This window comes from Eschrichtius robustus, chromosome 1, assembly GCF_028021215.1.
Source record: "Eschrichtius robustus isolate mEscRob2 chromosome 1, mEscRob2.pri, whole genome shotgun sequence".
NCBI lineage: Eukaryota > Metazoa > Chordata > Mammalia > Artiodactyla > Eschrichtiidae > Eschrichtius > Eschrichtius robustus.
Window position 1 is genome coordinate 114641064 of NC_090824.1, and position 25765 is coordinate 114666828.

The 25765-nt window shown below is 39.3% G+C and overlaps 3 protein-coding genes across 9 annotated transcripts in view; 1 reads left to right on the forward strand and 2 right to left on the reverse strand.

Moving 5' to 3' along the window:
• MYO5A (myosin VA) overlaps positions 1-689 on the reverse strand; it is a 197362-nt gene extending 196673 nt beyond the window's left edge. For all 6 annotated transcript variants that reach the window (XM_068551749.1, XM_068551728.1, XM_068551750.1 and 3 more), the window contains exon 1: positions 539-689. In XM_068551749.1, the coding sequence (XP_068407850.1) occupies positions 539-565 (27 nt within the window). In that variant the 5' untranslated portion in view covers positions 566-689. The remainder of the gene's footprint in view (positions 1-538) is intronic.
• Positions 690-850: 161 nt separating this feature from the next.
• On the forward strand, positions 851-17080 carry LOC137762543 (uncharacterized). The gene is made up of 4 exons (XM_068540631.1): positions 851-960; positions 992-1271; positions 5186-5277; positions 17035-17080. The coding sequence occupies exons 1-3, from the start codon at positions 851-853 to the stop codon at positions 5207-5209; spliced, it is 414 nt and encodes a 137-aa protein (XP_068396732.1). The 3' UTR covers positions 5210-5277; positions 17035-17080.
• ARPP19 (cAMP regulated phosphoprotein 19) lies at positions 7230-25181 on the reverse strand. Of its 2 annotated transcripts, XM_068551760.1 has the most exons (4): positions 25119-25181; positions 24825-24879; positions 15189-15311; positions 7230-11323 (listed from the first exon to the last, which is right to left on the reverse strand). In XM_068551760.1, the coding sequence occupies exons 2-4, from the start codon at positions 24867-24869 to the stop codon at positions 11153-11155; spliced, it is 339 nt and encodes a 112-aa protein (XP_068407861.1). In that variant the 5' UTR covers positions 24870-24879; positions 25119-25181; the 3' UTR covers positions 7230-11152. The 2 variants fall into 2 exon arrangements, with proteins under 2 accessions (XP_068407861.1, XP_068407855.1); XM_068551754.1 differs by lacking the exon at positions 25119-25181 and having other exon boundaries at positions 24825-24989.
• Positions 25182-25765: the final 584 nt, after the last annotated feature.

Below are 25765 nucleotides of genomic sequence, written 5' to 3' on the forward strand. Positions count from 1 at the left end.
ACCGGGCAACTAAAGGTGAAAATCGACTGGCGACCGTTTGCAAGATTCCATATCTCACAGAAAGGTTGGCTGGCGATAGAAGTGGCACCGCATACCAACACCAGACGTTATTTTAAGCGCGTGTCCCTAGGGGAGGGACCGACCATCTAATCTGTCAGATCTAGGATCTCCCACCAGCCAGGATTTTTCCTAAAGCAAGACAGAGGGCTGAGCAATCCTGGCCCAGGCTCGCCCTACTAAAGCCACACAGACCCGCTTTCCACTTAGAAACCCGCCCAGGCCAAGAAAGGTGGCAGGGGCCAGAGAGGCACCCCGAGGCAGGCCTCCCTCCGCCGCCTCAACCATCAACGCCCGAACAAGGAAGGCGCCTCTGCGGGCGACCGGCGGGCAGGGAGGAGGATTTCGAAATGCTCGGAAAGGGGGTGGTGCCGGAGGGGCCGCACTGGGTCCCCGCGCCCCGGCCCCTCCCCGGCCTGACAGCTGGCGGCGCCGTGCCGCGCGGCCCCCTCCCCAAGGCGCGGCTCACGGGGCGCCTTACCTTTGTGTAGAGCTCGGACGCGGCCATGGCGGGCCCCGCGGCGCCGACGCCCCCCGCCTGTGCGGAGGCCGCACCTCTCCTGGGCGGCTGCCCGCGCCGATTAGGAAACGCCGGGGCTGCAGCCGGCAGGGAGCAGGGCAGGGCCGAGCGGAGCGGGGCGGGCCGCTCCGGGCGGGGCGGGGTGGGGCGCCTCAGCCGCGGGCGGCCAGCGGGGGCCTCGCCATCACTCCCGGGCTCGCCGCGAGCAGTGTCGCGTGCTCGGCGTGCCCGGGGTCCTCGGGGTCGCCGCCGCTGCCACCCCGACGGCCGGTGATGCTGCCGCCGCCGCCGCCGCCGCCGCCGCCGCCGCCGCCGCCGCCGCCGCCGCCGCCGCCGCCGCCGCCGCCGCCGCCGCCGCCGCCGCCGCCGCCGCCGCCGCCGCCGCCGCCGCCCTCGCCCTGTGCATTGTGGGAGCGGGAGGAGGCTGCGCTCCAGCGCTGCCACCGCAGCTGCTCCGGATTCTCTCGGGCTCACGCTGCCTCCCATCGGCTGCGGGCACCGGGCATCATCAGCCTGTCAGCCAGCGTCGCCGCTGCCTCCTCCCGCGCTGCCGAGGCCCAGAAGCCCGCCCCAGGACACCCGCTGGCCGCACACCGCCCCCGGGATGCCCCAGACCCCAAGCGAGCCCTGGACCGTGCAGAATAGCCCAGCCCCCGAGAGGGGCAGCGATAGCGGTGTCACTCAGGGTGTCCAGGTAAATGGGAGTCTGCAGGCTGCTTTTCCTGTGCTTCCAAACATTTGTAGGGAAAGGATATGGGGAGAGGCTTCTTGGAAGGCCACGGAATAACCTAGAATTCCAGAAGAGCCTTATTAAGCAGTACAAGTCTGGGAGTGAGCGAGGACGGAGGATCTGAGAGAAAGAGTCCCTAAGGTCACCCTGAACACCTCGGCATCTGCCATAGGGTCGTTTCGTGAAGCCAGAGCGTAGGGACCTGCTTTAAGCTACAGAAATTTAAGTGCACCTGGTAACAAGATGCCCCCAGGGGGCGGCCCTAGAGCCTCCTTCTATCCTAGGCCCGCGCCTTCGTAACCTTGTGCCCCGGCCCTCTTTCTCTATCTAATCGCTGTTATCCTTGCACTTCAAGCACAAGAATGTGATCTTTCCACCCCACCCCGATGCCGTCTTCCCCCTCTACCTCTTCCCCACCCACACTTTCATTCCAGCTTAGCTGATCTTCATTTTTTCATCCCAACCTCTTAGTGTGCTCATCTTTCCTTATTTCTCTGAACTCTAAGTGGTGCCAGTGCCAGTCATGGGACTCTGGGATGGTTTTTATCAAAACTATCTCTCAAGGCTGGCCCCCTTGGTAGTGCGTGTATCCTGAGTGTGTATTTGAAGGAAGATCATTGATGAGGAGGACACTTGGGGCCAGTCCTCACCCCCTGGAACTCAGGCCTCTCCTCCCCTTGCTCACTGCCCACAGTCTCCTCAGAGATGCCAGAGGTAATAGCTACAGAGTCCTGCATAATGCTCTGTACCTTCCAATTCTGAAAGTAAATCTCTTTCATGCTTTTGGATACCACCCTTTCTTTAAAAAAGAGAAAACCTGTGCAGCTATCAGCAGTACACCAGAAAAGGCACTGGATTGAGATCTACGAGGTTTGAATTCTTCCCCTCACAGTTTCTTTGTGCCTTGTGTAAGGTGGTAACCACTCTGTTTTCTCACCCTCCAGCTAGTACCTACCTCCTAGGACTGTTGAGCAATGCTGAGTTTGCTGATGAAGCGGTTCAGGGTGTATCACCCCAGGGTATACTACCTGGCTGTATAGTTTAAGATCCTCTTTTAATGCTTCCAGGCATGTCAAATCAAACTGTGTAAGGAAATCATAAACTCTCTGAAGTTCTTGCACCCTCAAGTAGACAGCATTGCAATGTTGTATTGAAGAAGCACACTGGAAGGTATAATGGCATCTATCATATTTGTGCTTGTCTGTCATCTTTTCTCTATTTGGGGGAATTTTCTGCACTAGTCCTGCCTCCTGATAGTTGCAAAGTCCCCTCCTCTTTTGCAGCTTGGATGCAGTCATATGACCTAAGCCACAAAGATCAGAGTCATCTGCACAAGACTTAGGTTACAGAAGTGAGAAATATGGAGAAACAGGCTCTGCCCAGAACTTCCATTTGCCAGTGAAGGCAGTAGCAGAGGTAGCCAAGTTTGTGGGACAACAGTGGTCACATCAAAGTCGGGCTCCTGGCTTTCAGTGGTTGGTGGCAGCAGTGGGAGAAGCAGCAGCATCCATATTGGGCCATTGCTGTAGCATGTTTCCGGGGTTGTCCCTAGATTTACATCAAGACTGTTTCTCCAGCCTTTCTAACAATTTTGTAAGTGACCTGATATCTTTCAGTGAATCCATTTTCGCCTAAATGAGCCAGCTATGAATTTGTGATTAAGAACCCTGACCATCATAGAGTGGTATATGGGATGAATGTGGTGAATGGGAATGGCTACATCCCAAGGGTATAGTTTCTTTCAGAAAATAGTTATTGGGCACTTAAAACGGCCAGGCACTAGGCTAAGTGCTGGAGCAAAATAAGATAATTTTCCTGTAAGAGAGGATAAATGAAGTCAATTAGAATGTACTGTGATTAAGTACTAAAACAGTGTTATAGGGAAATGGTTATTGTGTCTCAGAAAATGGAACAATTAACATGATGTAGGGGAGGGGAATATTCAGTTTTCACAAAGGTATGTTTGAATTAAGCTCTAAAATATAACTAGGAGTGTATCAATAGATATCACAAACTAAAACAAAGCAAGCCACAGACTGGAGAAAGATGTTCATGACATATAAAACTATCCATGAAATTTTTTAAAAATAAAGAACTTCCACTGCTAGGGAAGTTCCCACTTCTGGGGAATCTGACATAAGACACTGGCAAAAGGCAATGGTTGCCATATATGCAACCTAGAAAATAATGGATCCAGTTCAGGAGAGCAGCTAAGTCCCAAGATGACAACTGTGCATTAGGATAAGAAATCAACAAGTTCAGACTGAAGCAAGGAGACCTGCCTACAGGGGAGTTTTCTGGAGTAAAAGGATGACTCTATAGAATACTTGATGTGATGGGAGACATTAAAATAATTGTGGTTATGATAGAGGCCAAAAGGATGAAGGGAAAAAATAATTAGAAACACCAAGAAAAACAAAAAGCTATTTTAAAAAATGAAATCATAGTATACACTGTGATCTGCAGTGAACTATATCAACCTGTAAAGCTAAGAGGACTATTAATAATGAGTATAAAATAGAATGCAAGTGTTATCAACCTTAATAAGGTAAGAACACAGATGACAAAGGCCAAGAGAAGGGAGGAGAGTCAAAAGGAAGGATAGTGGCGTTAATATTGTCATCTTACACACTAGAGAGACAAGAAATACTGTTGACAGCCAATGAGATAAGAAATAATGGTGAAAATATATTATTAGACATTGTAAAGGAAGCCTATAGAGGAATCAAAAGTAGTGATATGATCCTAGAAAGAGGGTGGGAGGGAGGGGAGGTGGGAAATGTAAGCTTAATCCTCATTTATCAGTCTTGAAAACTATTAATTTATGTCTAAAATTAAGAAATTAAGAAACAGTGGTATAAACATACTATTGAGAGGCATGGAGGCAACTACCAGAAGAAACACAAAACAGCTTGAATGTCTCCAGTGGTAGAGGAGCTAAACTTGGTGGTAGAGGCATATTTTGCGATTCTTAGCTTTTCACTATGTCCTTCTATACTACTTGACTTCAGAATCATTACAAGTATACTTTTACCTTTTAAAAAAGTGAAGAGGAGCAGGAAAAGAAATCTAATAATTTAATTTAGAACCAGGTTTTGGTTCTACCATTCTTTTCCACATTTTTACCCCAATGATTGACTCCCCACAGAAGGCATTTGCTCCATTCAGTTCTCCTTAAAAAAATTTAAATTTAAATATAAAAAAAAGTTGTGAATTCAAACAATGATCCCAACGAAACCACTTTTAAATTTCTAGATCCTTTCTGGATCTGTTAAGTACATACATGCTTTTACAAAGCTATAAAGAGTCCCTGGGTCTCAAAGCTCTACCCTCTGCTCTTCCTACCCTCCAGGAAAATGACCTCAACCCCCCTCTCTTACAGGTAGGACTAAGGTCATTCAGTGACCACTCTCCTCTGGTATCCCTTTCCCCCACCTGCACTCTAGTCACTCATCCTGTTTGGAAGACATGCCAAGGCTAATCTCCTCACGCATGCTCTCAACCCCAGCTCTTGCCCTCTTGCCTCTTCTGTGTCTTTGGTTTTTCTCCCATGCTTTTGTTTTGCCTACCTATAACCAAACTCAAATCTTTCCTACATTTAAAAGCAAAGCCAAAGACTGTATCTTCTTTTATGTACCTCAGAAATTCTCAAAAAATCACATCCTCTCCACTAACTCACCTTTCATCACTTATTGTTCCTTTTCTGTCCCTCTGTCCCAGGCCCATGCACACCTCTACTGAAACTGCTCTCTCCAAATGATCAGTGATACCAATTTCCAGTGGCCTTTTCTCAGGTCCCATTCTTCCTCATTCTGTTGCACTCTACTCTGTAGACGACCATCCTCTTATTGAAATTTTTCCTCCCTTTGCTTCTGTAGAACCAATCTCCCATGGGAATGTGAACAGACTGCAAACAGCTGGCAATATTGTAACAGAATATACCCAGGATATTCTACTGAAGAAGTGAAAGGTTTGTGTTCTGTAACTTGTTAAGTGTGGCGTGACAGAAAGCTGCCCACTGGTGTGTCTGCTTCTGATCTTTATCCTAAAAATATGGCTGCTCTATAGTGATCATTTTTGCAGTAACTCAAAGCAACTGTCACCTTACATCTATAGACAAAGTCATTAGGAATGTTAGCTTGTATAGTTGCAGGAAAGTGAGAGTCTACAAGACACTAATCAGCCCAAGTTATTGGTAATGGGGCAATAAAGAGCCTCAGAAACCAGATGCAGAATGTTTGCAAGGTTGTGATCACAAGCAAGAGTAGAGAAGCAGTGAACATTTAATACATCCTTGCCGTGGAAAATCAGGCGCACCAGTTTCAGTGGTGTGAAGTTTATGAGAGCAAAGCTCTTTGACATTTCTCCTCATGCAGAGAAACAAGAGTATAAAGGCCTACTGCAGCGAAGGAAAGGTTAGACGTGACTGAGATGGAGAATCTTCATCTCTCTGCATCCATAACCTTAATCTGGTTCCTCACTTAATTTCCAACCCAATATTCCAATTCCATTTCACTTTATTCATTCAACAAGCATTTGAGCATGTGTAAGCTGTTTCTAGGTGCTAGGGATGCAATAACGAATTAAGACTTCGTCTAAGGAAGTTAAATTTGATCCGAGATCAGAATGAAAAAGAGCTAGCCAAACTACGAAACAGGGAAAGCGTTTAATGGAAAAGAAACATGTTCAGCAGGGGCAAAAGGATCTTGGATGTATGATTTCAGAACGGAAATGGGATGGGGCAGTGGGTGGGATTGCAGCACGCACAAGGGAGCAGGAGTAGAAAGTTATGTGTTTGTTAGAACTATAGCAGTTGTCCAGGTAAGAAATAGTGGCTTTGGGTATGGTGCCAGCAGGGAAGAGAAATGGACAAATTCAGTGTATTTTGGTGGGTGTTGGTCACAGCCTCTGAGGAATAAAGGATAACTTCTAACGTTGGCTCGAGTACTCAAGTGGGCAAGTGCACAGAGGTGTATTTACTGAGTTGAAGGCTGGAGGAAAGGACAGTGTTATGCAGGAAAATCAAGTTCCTTCGCATGCCCTGATCTCCAACCAAACTTCCTTATACAGAGCCACATTTTCCCAACTCCTTGCCTATTTGAAAATAACAGCCCTCCACCTAAAATGCTTCTTCCTCCCTTTCCCTCCACCAATGCCTACAGCAACCCATCTCTCAAAACTACCTCTAAAATTTCCCTAACTTACCACTCATCCCATTTATCCCCTAAATTTAATAATGCATTCCTCTAGACTTCCTGGAACTTCATTTTTATTTCTATTTCTCTTAAGGAATGTAATACTTCTACCTTGCATTGAATTTTATCTATCTATCCATCTATCTACCTTATCTATCTAATCTATCTATATGCGCACACACACATACAGTTGACCCTTAAACAACACGGGTTTGAATTGTGTGGGACCACTTATAGGTGGAATTTTTCACTAAATGCACACTACAATATTACACGATCTGTGATTGGTTGAATCCGTGGATGCAGAACCACGGATAAGGGGGGCAGACTGTAAGTTATACACAAATTTTCAACTGCGTCCAGGGTTGGCACCCCTAACCCCCCATATTGTTCAAGGGTCAACTGTATATATATAAAATTTCTCAGAATGTCTCATCCATCTTTCTATTTCTGACAGTATTGTACTAGAGTGTTTTATACCTGAGATGGAAAAGACTCACAATCTGCAAACATTTCATGTTACCTAAATTACAAAAGTCTTTACAAATATTAAGTTAGGCTGCTAGGATCTCATAAACGAACATTATTTAAATTAAAACAAAATTTAAGACTACAACAGTCAAATTCTTTCTGCATATCGTAGTAGCTGAAATCTAAAGGGATCAACTTCAGAAAATATACTGAAAAACAATATAACACTTAAATGAGACAAAAACTGCAAATCAAATCAATAGAAATTAAGTAGATCAATTTATTTTTGTGTATTTCACAAGTATAATTTTGGAAGGGCTATTTGACAAATATCAGCATTAACTGCCAACTCTATAGACATGTTCAACAAAAAAGGCATTTACTCTTGGCCCTTTTCATACAGGCAAGTGTCCTACTGCATCACAAATAAAAGATGCAGTAACAGATTTGAGGGTATATTAAAGAAATTAGATTTTTTTCAAATGCCGTTTAGTTGATAAATAACATATTACAAACATAATTAATGGCTGTCATGACCATCAGTGATTTCCAGAATAAAACCCATAGGCCTACCTACTTTAAAAGGCAGAAACTAGTAAAACAGTATTAAAATCAGTGTTTTTATCCTTAGATTAACAATCCCAGAATGAGACTTCTTTGATCCCAATTTTACAAGGTGTGGTGTGATGTCAGGGGGAGAAGGGATATGGGGGAACACTGGCACTGCATGCTGAATTGCAGAGTTGGGACGGTGGCTCAAACTTGTCATTATCCAGATGAAAACAGTGCTTTAGAAAATTTTAAATGGGTCCTTAATTGTGTTATATTGGGAAGGGTATTGAAGCATTGTTCATTCATCAGTCCTAAATACCATTTAATAGATGCCATCAGGAGGCTTAAGAAATAAGCAGGGATGGGAGGGGGGAGAAGTGAAGTAAAATGAGGTGAAAAAGGAAAATGAAAAATGGAAGACATGTGTCTGAATGTTGGGGAATGTAAAAAGGCCACCACACAAACTGCTTAAGTTGCCACTCAGACATGCTCTTCCTATTGGATACCTGCCCCTGGATCACCAAACACCAAGTTTAGAGCACAATTCAAGTAGAGATATTTCAGCCCTGATAAAACTTCACTAATTTGGATTGAGAAAGAATACATGTCTGATTTAGTAAAAAGTATCAATAAACATTCAGAGGTATAGTTTTGTCACATCAAGTAAAAACAGCAACAAATTCCAAGTGAAGTAACAAGTAGAGGGCTTGATGAATAGTTAAGACTTATTTTTAGGTGAGCAGCAAAGGAATATTGAATAACTTGTAAATAGACTGCAAAAATGCTCCTTTCAGTTCATCAAAACAATCCAACAGTCCTTACTATCCCAACATGCCAATAACTATAATTGTTTTAGTCAGATGTAGCCTTTAAAAATGAAATGTTTCTCAGAACTGTATTATCAAATAGGAGCTCCTGGACATAAACAGGTAATTGAGTTCAGACATTAGCTAGTTTTCATGAAGTATTTATCTCCAACTTGTTTACTCCAACGTTCATTTATAATAAGAAGGACAATGATTAAAATTGGCCATTTCTCAAACCACAATTCTGAAACCACAGAAATGTTCATCTTGGTCAAAAATCTTCATTCAAGCAATGGTGAAACAGCCTGCAAATATGTCTTCAATAAACTGAGCTTTGAAGCAGAACAAAAACAGAAGAATGTAAAACCTCTATCCCAAGCACCAATAATGGAGGCTAAGCAATTATACCTACAAGTCCTAAATGACAGGTCTTTTCTGATGGAAAATCCTGAGATTTCTATCACTGTGACTTTACAGAAGGCAGGTTGGTTTAATGAGGAAATTTACTTTTAATAAAAAGACAATCAACAGTATTTTATTTTGGGCACTTACTCAGTATTTCACAGATCCTCAACAAGTTTCGAGGTAGGTTAATATTAGTATTGTATTTTACAAATGAAAACTCAGGCAGAGATTACATCACTTGTCGCAAACCATTAACAGGAGTCCTACCGTAATCAGTAACGTGGTCTGATCTTTCAGATTAATCTCTGATGTGTGTGTGAATTTGATGGTGCTAGCTTGCGAACAGTCATAAAAACAGAACAAAACAAAACCACTAGATATTCTACTTTGGGGTATTTTGTAATCCTTAAATAATCCTACAATGATTATACATACTTTGGAACAACTTACTTACTCCCATTACAAATCTATTTATATATAACTAATCCTTATAATAACAAATTAGCACATTATCGATTTTGTTGTTTTCTGCCTTTTGGGGTGGGTGAAGCAGTAAGATAATCAGCAAGTTTTCCTCAGAGAGCTAGGCAGCCTTTAAGTGCAGGTACTATGCTCAAGGCACCATCTATGGTGATTTGGGGTCATAGGAAAGCAGGTATACAAATGGAGCCAAGTTCCAGAAAAGATGCCTGGATCCAAAAGAGGGGGAGGCCCTGCACAAGTCAAAGATGAAGAAAAATATACTATCATCTCAGGCTACATATCCTCAGCATCATGGGAAGAGCTCCTAAAAGACCAGTAAATTTGTCCCAGTGAAGTCTGTTAATTAAAGTTCTTACTAACTAGATAAACCACAAGTATTATATTTTATTAAAGTGACATCTATAGAAACAAAATATCTAAGTATTTATTATGAATATGTTCCACCTATCATGTAAATTCCTCTAATTGTCACAAGCCTAATTCACCTAGCTCATTATAATTACTTAAAATTCAGCTCATCCTGACTAGGTTCCTGGGCCAATCTTCTCAAATATTTGTTTCATTATAAATTTCCTTTTATTTAAACAATTGTCAATTCTTAACAATACAGGATTAAGAGTGGTTAATTAACAACTGAGAAATTATAAGGAAAATATCATTATTGTGTTAGAATATACAGCATTCAACAGAGCAAATTTCAAGAGTAAAGATACAGACACCTATGTTTCTGAAGAGACTGCACGGCACAGCCCAACACAATTTGAGTCAAAGAAGCAAGAAAAAAAGAAGGGAGGGGCCACAGGAGGCAAAGTATTTTATTCTAGTGTCCCCAAAATTGACTGTGGAAGTAAAAAGTTTCTACATTAAAAAAGTTTATATAAATTACATGAATTGTAATTTTCATAAAAGTCAAAATGAAATGTTCTGCATAGGACAAAAGATATGCCTAAGCAACATATCATATTTGCACAAGGCCACTGAATGTCATGGATATGAGGAACAAATGAAAAAGCTTAAGTCTATGGCAGACTGAGCAAAGATTTCAGTTTGGTATTCTATAACCCCAAGACTGTAAACTACTCTTACTATGCAGAAGCTCTAATGACACATAGGGTTTTGTGTAGGAACTCTTGTGCTTCTGGTTGGCACATCATCTACTCTTTAATATGTGAAATTAATACAGACAGTTGTGAGAGGTTGTGCAAAACTACTGTATTTACAAAAATGGCACAAAAGTGAACTCAACAGTCGATGCACATGCACACTTCATTCACATCTTCAACAACAAAAGGTATTCTAACACTACAGAACTGAATAAGAATACTAGCTTCAACAGCAGCTGTTAAGCACTAGAGTCACATAAGTTACACCAGAATGGGCAAATATTGCCCAAGTAAAATTCTATTGTTAAAGCTGAAACAGATTTAAGGCCATTCAAGTTCAAGCACAGGATACAAATCTTTTGAAGCCCCATCTATTTGTGTTTGAAATATGTGACCTTTCTTCTAACTTGTGGTCTTAAACTTCTGTTTTACAAAATCCAAAAGGAAAATACACAAGAAATCAATACAATAGAGGTTACATTAAATAAGAGTAACATACAAAGCTATAATTAAGATGAATTAAAGAAAGCCAAAACTGTAAAACTTGCTTGTTACTTGTTGGAACCAGCCCTACACTAGGAGTTAGGTAATATATACAATTATTTTCAAGTAGATTACTTTACATTGCTCTAACATGTTCTTTTCATCAGTGCACTGTTAAACTAATCAAAACTCTACACATGTATATTCCCTTACACACACACTACCACTACCTGCAAAGCCATAACTCTCAAATGACTTAGTGAGTGAAAGGAAATAAAAAGTGGAGAAGTAACATATTAAGGAGAAATAATGGGAATTAGAAGATTCATGCAGTTCAGCTCTTTTAATCAGCCAGCCAGCTTGCTAGTAACAAGAGATGGTTTCCGTTGAGGAAGGTCCTGTGGAGTGGGAATGTGGTCACCAGTGACCTCTGTCTTATCCGGAGCTGCAGTAGGAAGTTGCTTGTTCTTCATTTTTGCTTTAGCCATGTTGTAATCCCCAGAATCAAAATATTTTTGCTACAAGAAAAAAAAAATTCAGACTAGAGTTTAAAAAGCTTTCATATGCAATTACACTGGTTTAAGATCTAGATGTGACCCTGTACCGTCAAAATAAAATAAACCTATAAGTTTTTAAACAAAAACATCAACTACACGAAATAGCTATGACTCTATAGTGAGTTCTATCACAAGTCAACAGCTGAGAAGTCAGGCAAGAACCCCTTCTTCAGGCTTACTTATATCATTCTAGTTCCAGTATGGAACCCTCAATATTGATATCAACTTCCATATCAATCTATCTGGGAGCTAATAGCCCTGGACTTAAAGAGTGGGACACAAGCCTTTCACTTACTAATGGAAAAACCAGCATGAATTTCTTGTTTAAATGATTTTGAAAATAAAAACACACAATCCACCAACTTGCATTTGGGATGTCACCCACCTCCAATCAAGCTTACAATTATTAAAACTATTATTTATAGTTGCTGGTACTCTGTCATCTAAGATGAACTTTTCTGTAAAGATTTAAACCATCTATTTGAATTAGAGCAGTTCACTAACATAAAAATTAAGGTTAAAATATAAATGCTAGGGTAATAGACAAAATGAACTCATTAGAAATTAATTATCACTTAAAATACACATCCCTATCCTATACCACCATTTTTCACCTAAGACACTAAGTACAACAATCGCTCTTTTTAGTTGGAGAGATGGATGCGGTAACAACCACACCATTTATCACTGAAATAGAAACTGTGGAGCTAAAGATCAACCTTAATATAGATAATCTACATGAGTTAGTCTGTTCCGAGGTAAAAACAGATGAATTTGCCTGGGTTCTGACTTTCACCTATCATGTTTAGCCCACCTTTACTGAGTGCCTGCAATACTACACGAGGCACTGTGTGAATCATGAAGAGAGATATAAAGATGGACAACAGCCAAATAAATCCACTGTTACACTGTTTTAAATACATGAGGTGCTATGGTTACTCAAAGGAGGGGAACCTAACCTTTGCCTATAGCATAGACAAGAAGGAATAATCCAGATACGAGATGAGGGCTTGGACAAAGGATGAAGGGGGGATATATAAATATTCTCTTTGAGACTTCAGAGGTAACTCAAGTGGTAAATGAAGGAGCTAGGAACTCACAGCTTAGTTTAAGATTGCTGAATGGCCTGAAAAAAAAGGTCTCACCGGCTGCCTCCCTCCAGTGACTATTCTTTTATAAGCATCTGGCCTTAGGCCAGAGTCTAAAGTTAGAAATTGCTTTTCATGTGTCACTTGGACCAGGCCTTTCTAAGACTTGCTGCAGCTTCATTTCTGCATGTTTCAAAATAAGTGTAGTGAAAAAAAACCTCAGAACTTCTGATGTACTATATTATATTAGAGAGTTACTTCTGAAGTTTAGGAGCCTCTAAAAGAGAAAGCAGACTGCCAAATTTCTTAGAGTCAAAAGCACAAAATGAGAACTTTAACACATAGTGCAAATTTTAGGCAGATTTCCCCCAATGTAATAAAGTCTGTTTCTAATGTTACCTATTTTATAGTAACCAAAGGTTCATCACAAGGGGATCACACTTAACTGTAGATTAGGCTACTTTGCTTGAGGAAAAGGAATTAAATTTATTTAGTGTGGTGAGAGAAAAACTAAACTCAATGCTTAATAATTATAACTGCTCTAGGTAGAGGAATGAACTAGATCAATGTTTCTCATATTGGAAAAGATACAGTTCAAGAAGGCAATATTACTTGTCTTTAACAATTTTTAAATTTTGTGTAAGTGAAAATTTTAAAAATTAACATATTCTGTACCATCTAGATGACACTCTTATAAGAGCCTTTTCCCACTTCAATTTAAGGGCCACACTTACATCCATATTTATAATTGCACTGACACTACTGGATCACCAAAGTGAAAATATTTAATTTTAAGGCCATGTTTCTTAAAACTGGATCCTCAGTTTTCTTGGGACTTCACAAACTCCACAAATATGAAAAAACATGGGCCAGACTGCTGCTTGATATCCCTCACACGTCATATTGTTAAAAGCCTAAAATTAGGTATCCGAATAAATAACATTAACGAGTACAATAAAACAGAAAGGGACCTAAAATAAATGATATCTAACCAACCCTCTCAAATAAACAAGAAACTGTTTAAAGATACTAAGATAACTTGCCAGTTTGCTATTACGACAGAGGAAAACTAAAACCCTGTGATCCAGACATTTTTTAAAAAACAAAACTCTTTTAACATAGTAAGAAATTATATAGTTGAATATAACACTTTATTTCCCTAATATAAAAGTGCTTATTCACTGACATTTTGGTAAAATATTGAATCACTGAAGAGCTCCCTTCTCAAATTCTATATAAATTTCTTGATTCAAGTGGGATTTTCTTATTGACAACTATTTACATCTATAACACCAACGCCAAGATACAATGTATATAAATTCTAACTTGAAGATACTTAAAAAGTCATAAATCGTTGAAGCTAGAGAAAAATGACAAAGTCAAAGCCCAAATGCTGGAAGAAAGGCTGTTAGCATAAGTTATACTGAAGATTAGCAAAGGAAAAAAAGTTTCCTAAACACTAATAATCAGTCAAATCCCAAATCCAAATAATAATAATCAAAGAAAATTACATAATTTCATACTAAAACCACATCTGATGGGATGATTTCAAAATGAGACTTGGTACGGATACATTTTACACAGAATGTAGAACATGTTTCTCAATGATGCTTTTTTCTATTTATCCCCTACATTATGGTCTTTGCTTTTTAAATGACCACATAATGTTCTACTTTGTTGACTTATCACAATTTACTTACTATATCTCTGCTGTTGAATAGTGATGCTGCTTTTTATTATAGTTAAAGCTGCAAAGAAATAATTGTTCTAATTTATACTTCATTCATTTCTATCCTGGATAAACATTTTTTTCTGTGTTTAATAACAATATTTCCTCTGCTAAAATCCTTTATCTAGGGCACCTTAATGTTTTTCTTGTGTATTTGAAAAACCATTTTATGTATTACAAATATTAACTAACATTTTTATAATAATTTCCCCACCATATTACTTTTCATGGAACAAGGATTTTATTTTTATGTTTTGGTATAATCCTTCTTTGTCATTCTATTATTTCAAAGCTGTGAATGTCATTCTTTCATGCTATATAAAAACACCATTCTATATTTTGCCACTTTTAAAAGTAATGTGTTAAACTAAAATTAATGTTAAAATATTCTTTTGGTAGAAAGACAATTAGTGTATGACATCACTTATATGTGGAATCTAAAATCATCAAACGCACAGAAAACAGAGTAGAACAGTGGTTGCCAGGGGCTGAGTGGTGGGGGAAATGGGGAGATGCTAGTGAATGCGTGCAAACTTTCAATTGTAAGATGCGTAAGTTCCAGGGATCTAATAAATGGACAACATGGTGTTAACTACAGTTAACAATATTGGATTGTAAATTTGGAAGTTGCTATGAGAGTCAAGCTTTAATGTTCTCACCATAACAAGAAGAAAATGGTAATTATGTGAGGTAAAAGATGTGTTAGCTAACCTTATTATGGTAAGCATTTAGCAATATGTACATGTATCAAATCATCACACTGTACACCTTAAAGTTACATAATATTTTACGTCAGTTATAACTCAATAAAGCTGAAAAAAATATTCCCTTGAAATTTGGTTTATTTGAGAAAATAATCCACATATAACTATAGCCAACATATATACTTATCAATGCACACACATCTGGTGGTAAAGAGCTATAAACACAGACACCCATTTCACAATCTCTTTCGGCACACTGAGTTCACAGGACTTAAACATTTGAAGATTTACACATGAGAACTTACCCCTTTCTGCAATCGTTTCCTTAAAAAATCTGAACCTCCAGGCTTTTGTCCCAGATGAGGATACCTTGCTTTTAATTTTGCTTCTTCAGCTTTCTCTGGACTAGTCACTTTGTCTTCCATTTCCTGAAATAATTTTAAATAAATTACTTCTCTATTACAATACAGTTATTTTAGATAATTCCACCTTTTAAATATCTGGATTCTGACTTCAGTTGTCAAATACCAAATAATGCAGCAATAGACTAAGAAATCAAGCACAGAGGCTTTTAAAACATCTCTGTCTTGTTTTTCAAATGATCCATGTGATAGCTCTATTATAGCTGTGATGCATGTATAACACCCCACACACTGGATAAAAATATCAAGATAGCTCAGCTCTGAAGTCTTGCTTGCCATTACTTTCCAGTCATGTATAATACATTTATAGTTAGTCACCTTCTATGGAACTCATCAGCTCTTTGCCCATATTTAGAGAACCATCTTAATACTGTTAAAATAAAAAAGAGCTTTTTGACCTCCTGTTTATTCAAAATCATATTTAATTGAAAGCTCTGAGAATCTTTAATAGAAATTAACAGCAGCTTACTTACCATATTTTCCTTGAATAATGCAGAAGACCTTGTTATTTTTAAAGGGGAGAAACATCATCTCTGTCAATCTTTACATCTGTATATTTTATTGCCTAATTTCTACCCATATTTAATGGCAAACAGTTTTCATGCCAAAGATTCCATCTTTAATGCATCAAAAATATGTTTTCTGACCAAGGACTATCAATATCTTAAGCCTATTCACTTTTAACACCAGTCTTGATATAGCTTACTTTCTTCCATATATATATATATATATATATATATATATATATATATATATATATATATACATATATATATATATATATATAGGCTGTGCCACACGGCACGTGGGATCTTAGTTCCCCAACCAGGGATGGAACCTGTGCCCCCTGCAGTGGAAGCAGGGAGTCTTAACCACTGGACTACAGCGAAGTCCCCAAGAGTAATATTTTATAGGGAAGCAGTGTTTACCACTTCTTGGCAAGTAGTGCAGAAGAAAGAATGAATCAAGAAAAACAGAGCTGCCTTGATAGGGGAGGCTGGGCAATGGCAAGGCACACTTTTTAGCTAATGGACTCATTTCTGCACACCAGCTCAGCAAAATTACACACCTCTGCATACCTTGATTCTTCCAGGTTATTTATGAATAGTCAGAAAGCAGAATTGTTATCCATAAATGCCAAGCCTACTGTTCTTACACAGCAGCAAGTAATCATTTATTGATCTAGGAACTCAAGAAACAACTTCATATAATTTTTGCATATATCTTCCTCAAAAGTATTTTCATACGTTTTATAATCAACTTTATTCACCTTATAGATTGTCAAGATTTTTTTTCATCTTCAAAAGCTTCCTCATGTGTTGTTACCTCTTCTCACTTTTAGTCTTAGAGGATTTTGAGAATAAAGCTGCTGCTGCTGTCAAATATACCCTTTCTATGGGGCTTCTTTTATGTGTATGCTTCCTTCTGCTTCAAGTGTTCTACTCTCTTCTTATGCTGTAGTTTCATGCATCTACATATTTTGATTTTCATTCTTTTTACAGTGGTTGCATCATTCACTCGATGTACAAAAAATTCAACTATATGTGTGTCCAGTCAGAGATAGAGACTCTAAATAGTATCGGTGATTCTGCCAGTCATTCCATTCAAAAAGGGTAGCTCAAGTGTAAGGTGTATGATGCAACCCTGCGTTCCCAGGAGAGTCTCAATCCCAGAGTATGTCTCTTTCAGAGTGTAAGTGTACCAACATACTGTTTATCATTCATTCCAGTGTTTAAAAACTCAGCCCCTATAACAGGAGTCAACTACCTCAGCTGGCAATCAACTGAAGAACCAGCCCAGCCATCTGTTCAAACACTAGACAAAAAAGTGACTGACTACCACTTGACCTACTGAGAATTGATGGGGCAGTCTCTAATGTGATCATGACTTCATTGGGTTTTTCAAGGGTGATTTCAGTTATATGTGATTTTTTGCCTTACTAACTTTAGAACCTAACCCCCATACAAGATATGACTACATTGTATTCATCAGATAAGCTGGAGAAGTAATATAAATTTAAGGTTCCCAGTTCAGTGTAAGACAGTGCGCTGGGTCACCACAGAGGCTTCCCTTCGCTACTACAGCCCCAGGGTATCCATAGTGGTTAATTTATAAGTGGACTTGGGAGGGACCTACTCTTGGGTTCCACTATACAATTGTTTTTTAAATTGGTTGACGTTAAATTTGGACACTGGTTGAAAAGGACTCCAACCCGATTATAGCCTTTCAGTCCCAGCACCTTCAAATTAAAGGATGTTAACAGAGTCCTACATTTCCACTAAAACCATCCAGCTTTCTTAGGCTTGGGAAATGGGAGTGCTCCACTTCTTTGTTTGATTTGAATTATCAGTTCTCTGTATCTAAGAAAGATTCCTTGGAATTTCTAGTATGGGGTAGCAACTTTCCCTAGTTTCCAGCGTTTCTGCAGATTTCCCCATTTTATATACGAGAGAAAAAAAGTTGTTCACAATATGCCATCTTATCTGGCACTCCCCTATTTTCTTAATAAGGAACACATTTATGTATATATTTACATATAATATTCAATTAAATGAAACAGTTTAATTAAACTGAAACAGTTTACTATCGAAAAATATTTTGGGCAAAACAGCACCTACAGCTGAAAATATTATTTAGATTTACAATAAATTTGTAATATGTCCTAGAAAAACAAACCAATTCTTGGACTTTCTGGCCAAATACATAGCACAATGGCAAGTCCCTGCTAGGTGTAACTTTGCAGTTGGATTCAGAATTTCAGCTACATTTAACACCAAAAGGGTGGAAAATATGACCAAAGCTACATTTTTAAAATGTAGTCAGTACCATCAAGACACGTACAATACTTTTAATGGATCATACAGAAACATTCTTAAACCTTTTGCAGATGTATACAGTTCTAGGGCTTATTGATAAGCAAGTTCAAATGCCTGGATGTTCACCAATGATCTGACGCAAGTACAGTTTGCTTGTGGAATATTAATAACACGTCAGGTGGTGGACTGTGTCCATGGGCATTCAGCCCACACTTACCCTTCTCTAAACACTCCTCTGAATCACTACAGTTAGAAGCCTGAAAGCACATTTCCCCAACTGAATTCCTATAAGGTTCCGCCAATGGTACCTACAACAGATTAAAAGGCATGGGAAAAAGAATCCATTTTATTCCTGGTGATGCCACACAATGTGCAGACAGCAGTAGCTCCTGTGTGTTCCTGCAGAAGGGCATCAAGCTCATGATTAGGGTCTATTGTAGCAGCTACCTGAGATGGGGTAGAGGATGCTGGGCTCAGAATAGTGCTCACTCTTGCAGGGTCAAAGGTTTTTTTGCAATCCCTCACCTCTGGAAACATCATCTTCCCCTTTTTGCTACTCTATCCTTTCAAATAATTTGTAACCTAATCCCCTAAATCATATCCCTTTCTGTCTGAAATACCCAAATTGATTTCTATTCTCCAGAGCAGGACATTAACTGACAAAATCAGGTAAAATAAGCAATTTATTGAAATAGTTCCTAGAAAGTATTTGTGTAATTTAAAAGAAAGGAGATAATACGTATAGCAATATGTATATATGTAAACTGCCAATTAAAATGAAAGGAATAAACTGTTGTATAACTTTTGCTAGAACTATTACAAATAAAAAGAGATCACCTCACCTCCAGGATGGTCCTGGCAGGATTCTGGGTGACTGGGGTGGGCATAGGGCTAAGAGGGAGAAGTGACCTGAGAGTCTACTCCAGATGCCTGACTTTGGAGTTTGGAGAGGTCTTATGTTGTGAGAACTTCATTTCACAGTGATTTAAAATAAAAAGCTGCAATAGAAATTTTTTTTAAAAAAGGCAATTTATCCCTACAGTCATGTTAAAAAATGCAAAGAAGGACACAAAATTTGGTGTGATTGCACGTTTCTGGACATCCTTCAAAGGAATTCCTGAACATTTATTCCAGCTAGAATGAAAATACATCCCTCAAAAGGTCTGAGATAAAGAAGGAAAAAGCAAACAAAGAAATTGGTATGTATGTATGTATACTGAACAAGTCACTTTTCTCATTTTTTCCCCAGCTTTATTGAAATATAATTGGCATATTCACTTTCCTAATTCTAATGTCTTAATATGTGAGGTTCAAAAAGGACAGAACAAAAATATACAAGTTTTTTAAAGTTTAAGTGTTCTATGTTCCTGTCTCATTTAGAAAAAGATTTATGATATTAATTTTACACTTTGTTTAGTTGAGGAGGCTTGATAAAATTTCAGGGGGAATCAATTTAATAACAAAATAAAGTATATAACTTGCAAACTAATAGCGGGGGTAAAATGGAAGAAGAAAATCAGTCAACTGAAAAAAAAAGGGGGGGGGGAGGGTGAGGAGGACAAGAAAGGAAAAAAAAAAAAAAAAAAAAAAGACCAAAAAGCTTTATTAGGAATACAGAAGATCTAATGTTTATGCCCCTAATAAGAAAGCCTCAAAATAATATAAATCAACAAAATTATAGGGAGCAACTGATAAGTCTATCAGCATAGGAGAGTTCAACAGACCTTCCTCATATTGGTAGGTGAAAAAGACAAAGTAGTCAACGTACTTGATTTTAATTCTGCATCCAACAATTAGGAAATACATATTCTTCTCAAGGACAAATGGAAAAACTGACTAAATATTAGGCTGTAAAGCAAGTCTTAACCATTTCCAACCAGGCCACAATCTACGACTGTAATTCAGAAGGTTAAAAGTCAATTATTTCAAACTGTATATATCCCTGCCATCTGGAAATTAAAGTACATTACTAAATAATTCGTGGTTAAAAAAGGAATCATAGGAATAAAAAAACATTACTTGGAACTCACTAATAATAAAAATTCTACACATACCAAATTTGTGGGATACAAGTGTCCCTTAAGGGCTTATATTAAAGAAAACTAAAACTCAATGAGCTATGCATCCAACTTGAGAAGTTAGACAAAGAACGGAACCCAAAGAAAATAGGAGAAAATAAAAAGCAGAAATTAATGAAATAGAAAACAAAGATACAATAGAAAGGATCAACAAAGACGGGAAATGACAAGCTTAACCAAGAAGAAAGTATTTTTAAAAATTCAAATCTGGTTTTGAAACTTTACTCTCCAAGAGGCCTTTGTGTTACACAGAAATTTTACTACTTTTTAGAAATAGATGCTGGAATATGAGTGACTTCATTTAGCTAAGTGGTTTCTATGCTGATAATAGCTTTGGGAGGAGGGGGGGAAAAAGCATCATTAGAATTCTGGAACTTTTACTCTAGGCTACAAACTAGGAAAGCAGAAATCCAGGATATTGCAACAGGATATTGTATGCTTATGATGCACAAAAAACAAAAACTTAAAAACAATATTTTAAGTGATAGTTATTCTCTTGGCAATAACATATGCCCCAAAATAATCTTCGTTGTATACTCTACAATTAGCACAGGGCCTAATATTTATTAATGTTAGGCACTTGCATTTTTGTGAATCATTCTATTGAAATAGACTAGCTAAGCTTTCTGTAAGTAGAAAGAGTATAAGGTATAAAAGCATACATATATATATATATATATATATATATATATAAACATACATATATTCAAATAATTAAGGATCATTTTGTAGTCTGTCATGGAATTGATAGTAAGTTTGAATGATTAATACCACTTTTTGGTCTTCAGCAGGGAAGTTACACAACATCAGCAAATAAAAATCTGACCTCTCTAAGTAAATTCTCAATCTGTTCAGCAATACGTTCACTGATGCACTGATTGATGAATAAGATTAATGAAAGCCAACAAATCCTTTGGTATAGTGTCAGGAAGGGACCAATACTGTTATCAACCTCTGTGGAAAAATTCTGTAGTCCTATTAAGTCCTTGCTGCTTGCCCAGTGCCTGGCATTTAATTGGTGTTCAATAAAAGTCTACTGAATGAACAAATACAATGTACCCCAACTGTTTTTTAAAAGTTAAGAAACTTTCTAAACACGTGATAGTTTCACCATCAGCTCATCTTTGGAATAGTTCATGTTTAGTAGACACTTATAAGTTCAGGAATAGAAGTTGTTAAGTATTAAAGTCTTGCACAAACAACGGGCAAGCCTAAACACTGTTGCTATCTCAGCAATTTACTACACAACAAATGAAAGAGCTTTTTTTTTTTTTTGAAAGACATTTTAAAACTTTTCTGAGGTTTACTTCTAGATTGTTAAGAATCAATGGTTGCACAACAAACCAGAGGAGCAGGTTGTGCTCCAAACTGAATATATCTTAAGCCTTTTGGTTACCAAAAGTACTGTCAAAACAGTCCCAGAAAAGGCCAATATTAACCACAATTTTTTTAAAACTGGGAAAATGGGAAAGCAATTTATATCCACTCTTTACTGATGACATAATGAAGTAATTTATACAGTAGTTCTCTTCCTCTTCCACCAGTCACAAAAGCACCAAGCATACCTTTTAAACTGACAAAAATATTTAAGTTGAGAGCTCTACTTGAGTTAGCCTTTCCCAAGACACCTTACTAACTTAATTTCATGAATCTTGTAACAAAATCTCTAGAAAACCTGTTTTCTAGAGAACCTGCTATTAAGATCTTCTCTAAAAAAAATTAAAAGCCATATATATGAAAAAATACATATAAACATCCTTCTACTTTCATTCAGATTTCTTAAGTGCGTCTAAGCTAAGGTTTTTTATATTACCATCGTCTATCCCTCTCTTTTTTTAACTGCAGTACTAGAATCGTCATTTGTATTGATATAGTGCTTTGGCAATAGTTTCAACCGAAAAGTTTGGAGAAAAATTCATTTAACCAACATTTTCAAAACAATGCCAGGCACTATCCTAGGTGCCATGGGAGAAAAGATAAAGGAGAGTCCTGAGTTTAAGATGCTCACGATGAAAACAGAACTATGTGTTTTAAGTCTCCACATGCCTCTTCTCACCCCCAGGATGAGACTGCATGCCTGTCTCAGCTAAGTGTTATTCAAAGTGGATGATGGATCCATGAAGTCTCTGCTAAAATAATGTTTACTTTTCACTTCGGTGATAATCTAAAGAAAAATATAAGCATATCCTAGGGCTTCTGAATTGCCATCTTATATATAAGCAGTACTATGGTACTTCTGTGTCTGAGCTTTCATTTACTACTCCAGTTATCCAAATAATGAGAAAACAACAGAGCTGAATTTAAAATGTAAATGATGTACCTAAGACTACAGTTAAACGACCATACAGCTTACTCTTAAAAAAGGGAGAAATGAGGGATCATATGGTCTAAGGGAGTGTTAACTTGCCAAACTCAAAAGGCTCCTGCACTTTAACAATTGCTACCATAGTCTCAATACACTGGAAATTCAGTTTCAGCAAAATACCATGCCACAGTGAATTAATAATTTAGAATGTTTTTGTATTTAGTTTGTTTTAGTTTTAGAGTGGTGTAAGAGAGATAGGAGTTTATACTTATTTTTACGTTTGTAATATTTAATTAGTATCGCAATAAAAAATAGTGGCCTACACAGTTTTCTTCTCTTAACAAGAGTGCACATACTACTCAGGTAGATAGTGACTTAGCTCTTACTCCATGCCAGGCTCATCTCTTTACCTTAGTTTTTCAGAGGCAATAGGCTGACGCACCATAAAACTATAAAAGTATTTTAGCTGAATACTTTGGCTTTAATTCAAAGGTCAATTGGGTACAAAAACAATAATCTAATTTTTTTAGGTCATCTAACTATTCTTCCAAATATAAGAAACAGGTGATTTGGCCCACAGGAACACAGAAGTGACTCTGCACATTTTCCTCATGTTTAGGGATGGTATCCATGCTACAGGCACTTAACATCTACAGCCAAACCTTAATTCAAGAAGGGACGTTATATTACTAACTCACACAGCAGCCCTAAAATCAAAGGACCTGAATTAAAATTTTAATGTAGACACAAAAAGAAAACATTGAAGATAGCCTTAAACGTGTTAAGAGACATAAATATTAGGCTGTCCCAAGTGAAAGCATTTACAAGGCAGAAATCAACACTCCACGCTTTGGAAACATATTAACAAATCTCATAAAAGAAAAATTACATAGCACATTATTGTGCATCAGAAGTCAAAACTGAGGTTGATTTTAGTGTTTAGGACAAGACAGCACAGACATGAGTTTGCTGTTTTATCTGGGTTCCTAAATCCTAAGCAATAATGAACACCACGATAAATATTTTACAATAAATACATAATATTTAATATTACGATTATGACTGTAATTCTTAAATTATATATATGATATATACTTTTTTTTTTTGCCCCCAAGTTCGATTTTTAGCAAAGTGTGAAAAATACCCAACATAGTTTACATCGGAATATTCTCAAATGATGTAGTGACTTGGCCTATTATTTGTTATTGCTTTTTTCTCCAGTTACTTTACAAGTAATATCATAACAGAACCATCCAATTCAGGGAAAGTTAACATGGTAAAGAACACATGGAATGGGTTTAAAACACTAATCAAATTTTCAGCCTGATTAGGAGCATGGTTGTAACCTTAAGCAGAAGCCCTTACAAAATCCAAGTTTTAGACCAAATCCTATTTATGACAACGCCCTCTGATTCTTTAAATAATTATGGTGGAAGAAGCAAGCACTAGCCTAGACAAATATAAAGTCTTTATATCCATAATCTGAATCACACCGATCCGTGGCCTATTTCCCTACATCAGCAAGGTATTACAAGTGAGTTTACAAAATGTTCCCATGTTTCCACGAAAAACGTGATCAAGTCAGCTGGCAAAAAAAAATTTAAATTCCAACCTTTCAAGTTTTAGTCAAGCACCATAGGCGAATCCCACTGGCTCACATTTCGAAGCACACGCTGCGCCAAAGCTGTAAGTTACCCACCACATTTAAGCCTCACAACAACTGTATCCAGCAAGGACTATTATTCTTATTTTACAGATGAGAAGACTGAAGCCTGAAGAGTTTAGTAACTGACCAAGGTTACACGACTAACAATGACTGGACCTGAAATTCCAACCCAGGTCTAAGTCACCGCCCCAATACGAGGTACCACCTTTGGAGTTACGAACACGCAGACAATACAAGCAGTTGGACAGTTAGTTCTTCGAGGGAAAAATAAAGGTTCATGAGCCAAGTGCAGCCCACGGAAAAACGTAGGCTCCACGCATACGGACCAAGTCACGGGCTCTTGTGTACAGTTGAGTGATTAAAGAAAACCCCGACACACCCAGGCGCTAAAGGAACGTTTCAGCCACGACGCCGAGAACCTCCAACTCGCACCACGCCGGCGCTAACTACCCGAACTCCTGCCGGCGGCCGGTTCCGGAGTGTCTGGCCTTGCCAGGCGAGGAGGAGCGGCACACCGGCTCTGCACCGGCGCCGGGCTGGCTCCGGCTGCGCCCCTTAGCCCTCGGTGGGACCAGGCCGCCGCCAGGCCCGGCCACCGGCAGCGACGGCCCCGGGCCTTGCGGGCTCCCCGGCCCGCTCCGCGGGCACACTCACCTTCTGCTCCTCCGCGGAGGCTGCCTCGGGGACTTCCGCGGACATACTGCTCCCTCTGCGGACAAGACACCGGGAAGAGAAGCAATTACCGAGTGGCCGAGGCCGCCCGCCCGCCGCACAGCCTCAGGCCCGCCCCGCTCCCCGAGCGCCCGCCCGTGCCGTCTCTGCCCGCAGAAATGGCCGCCGCCTTATGACGACACGCAGCCCCGCCGCGCCCGGCGGGCGGCCACCACTGCGGCCCGCCGCCGGCCCGCCGCCTCTTCGGCCCGCCGCCCCTGCCGCGCCCTCGCCTACCTTAGCCCGCTTCTCCCGCTCTGCGACGCCCAAGCACTTCCTTCTTTCCTTCAAAGGTCGCGGCTCGCGCTCACCTCACATCCGTCCGCCGAATGCTTCCTGGGAATTGTAGTTTATGAGTGGAGCCGCCTCTCCCCGCCCTCGCCTGCCTAGTCTCGTCCCTTCGGTTCCAGGAGCGTTCCTATTTTCACTTCCCCAGGCTCGCCTGGTTCCGCTCTCCTTCTGGCTCTCCGCGCTGCGGTCATACAGACTTTCTTCTGGGCGCCCCATATCTCTGTGCTCCACAAGTCTCTCCCCACTCTGCTTCGCCTTCTTAACCCTATTTTTCACATCCTCAATCCTACGTCATTGCCTCAGGTTTTTACTGAGACCTTACTAGGTCAGATCCACCTCTTAAATGCTGTCACATCTCTGCATAGTTCGACAACGCACGCTTTATCATTAGACAGTATTTGTTGTGATTACTTTATTAATGTCACTTTTCCTGTTTAGATAAGCCACATCAGGGCAGGGACCTCGTCCGTATTTGCTTATGTTTTGTTCCCAGAGCGCAGAAATTCCTAGATAGTCAATAAATACCTGATGAAGGAATTCAGCTGCCACTCATTTGTCAACTCCCAGGGGTCCACTCCCACAACTTTACTCAA

Bases quoted from the DNA above. Each gene is read 5' to 3' on its own strand.
- LOC137762543 (XM_068540631.1), top strand. From the start codon at position 851: ATGCTGCCGCCGCCGCCGCCGCCGCCGCCGCCGCCGCCGCCGCCGCCG. The intron at 961-991 runs GCCGCCGCCCTC...GCATTGTGGGAG, and splicing joins CCGCCGCCGCCGCCGCCGCC to CGGGAGGAGGCTGCGCTCCA. The intron at 1,272-5,185 runs GTAAATGGGAGT...TTGCTTCTGTAG, and splicing joins GTGTCACTCAGGGTGTCCAG to AACCAATCTCCCATGGGAAT.
- ARPP19 (XM_068551760.1), bottom strand. From the start codon at position 24,869: ATGTCCGCGGAAGTCCCCGAGGCAGCCTCCGCGGAGGAGCAGAAG. The intron at 15,312-24,824 runs GTGAGTGTGCCC...AAATTATTTCAG, and splicing joins CCTCCGCGGAGGAGCAGAAG to GAAATGGAAGACAAAGTGAC. The intron at 11,324-15,188 runs GTAAGTTCTCAT...TTTTTCTTGTAG, and splicing joins GGAAACGATTGCAGAAAGGG to CAAAAATATTTTGATTCTGG.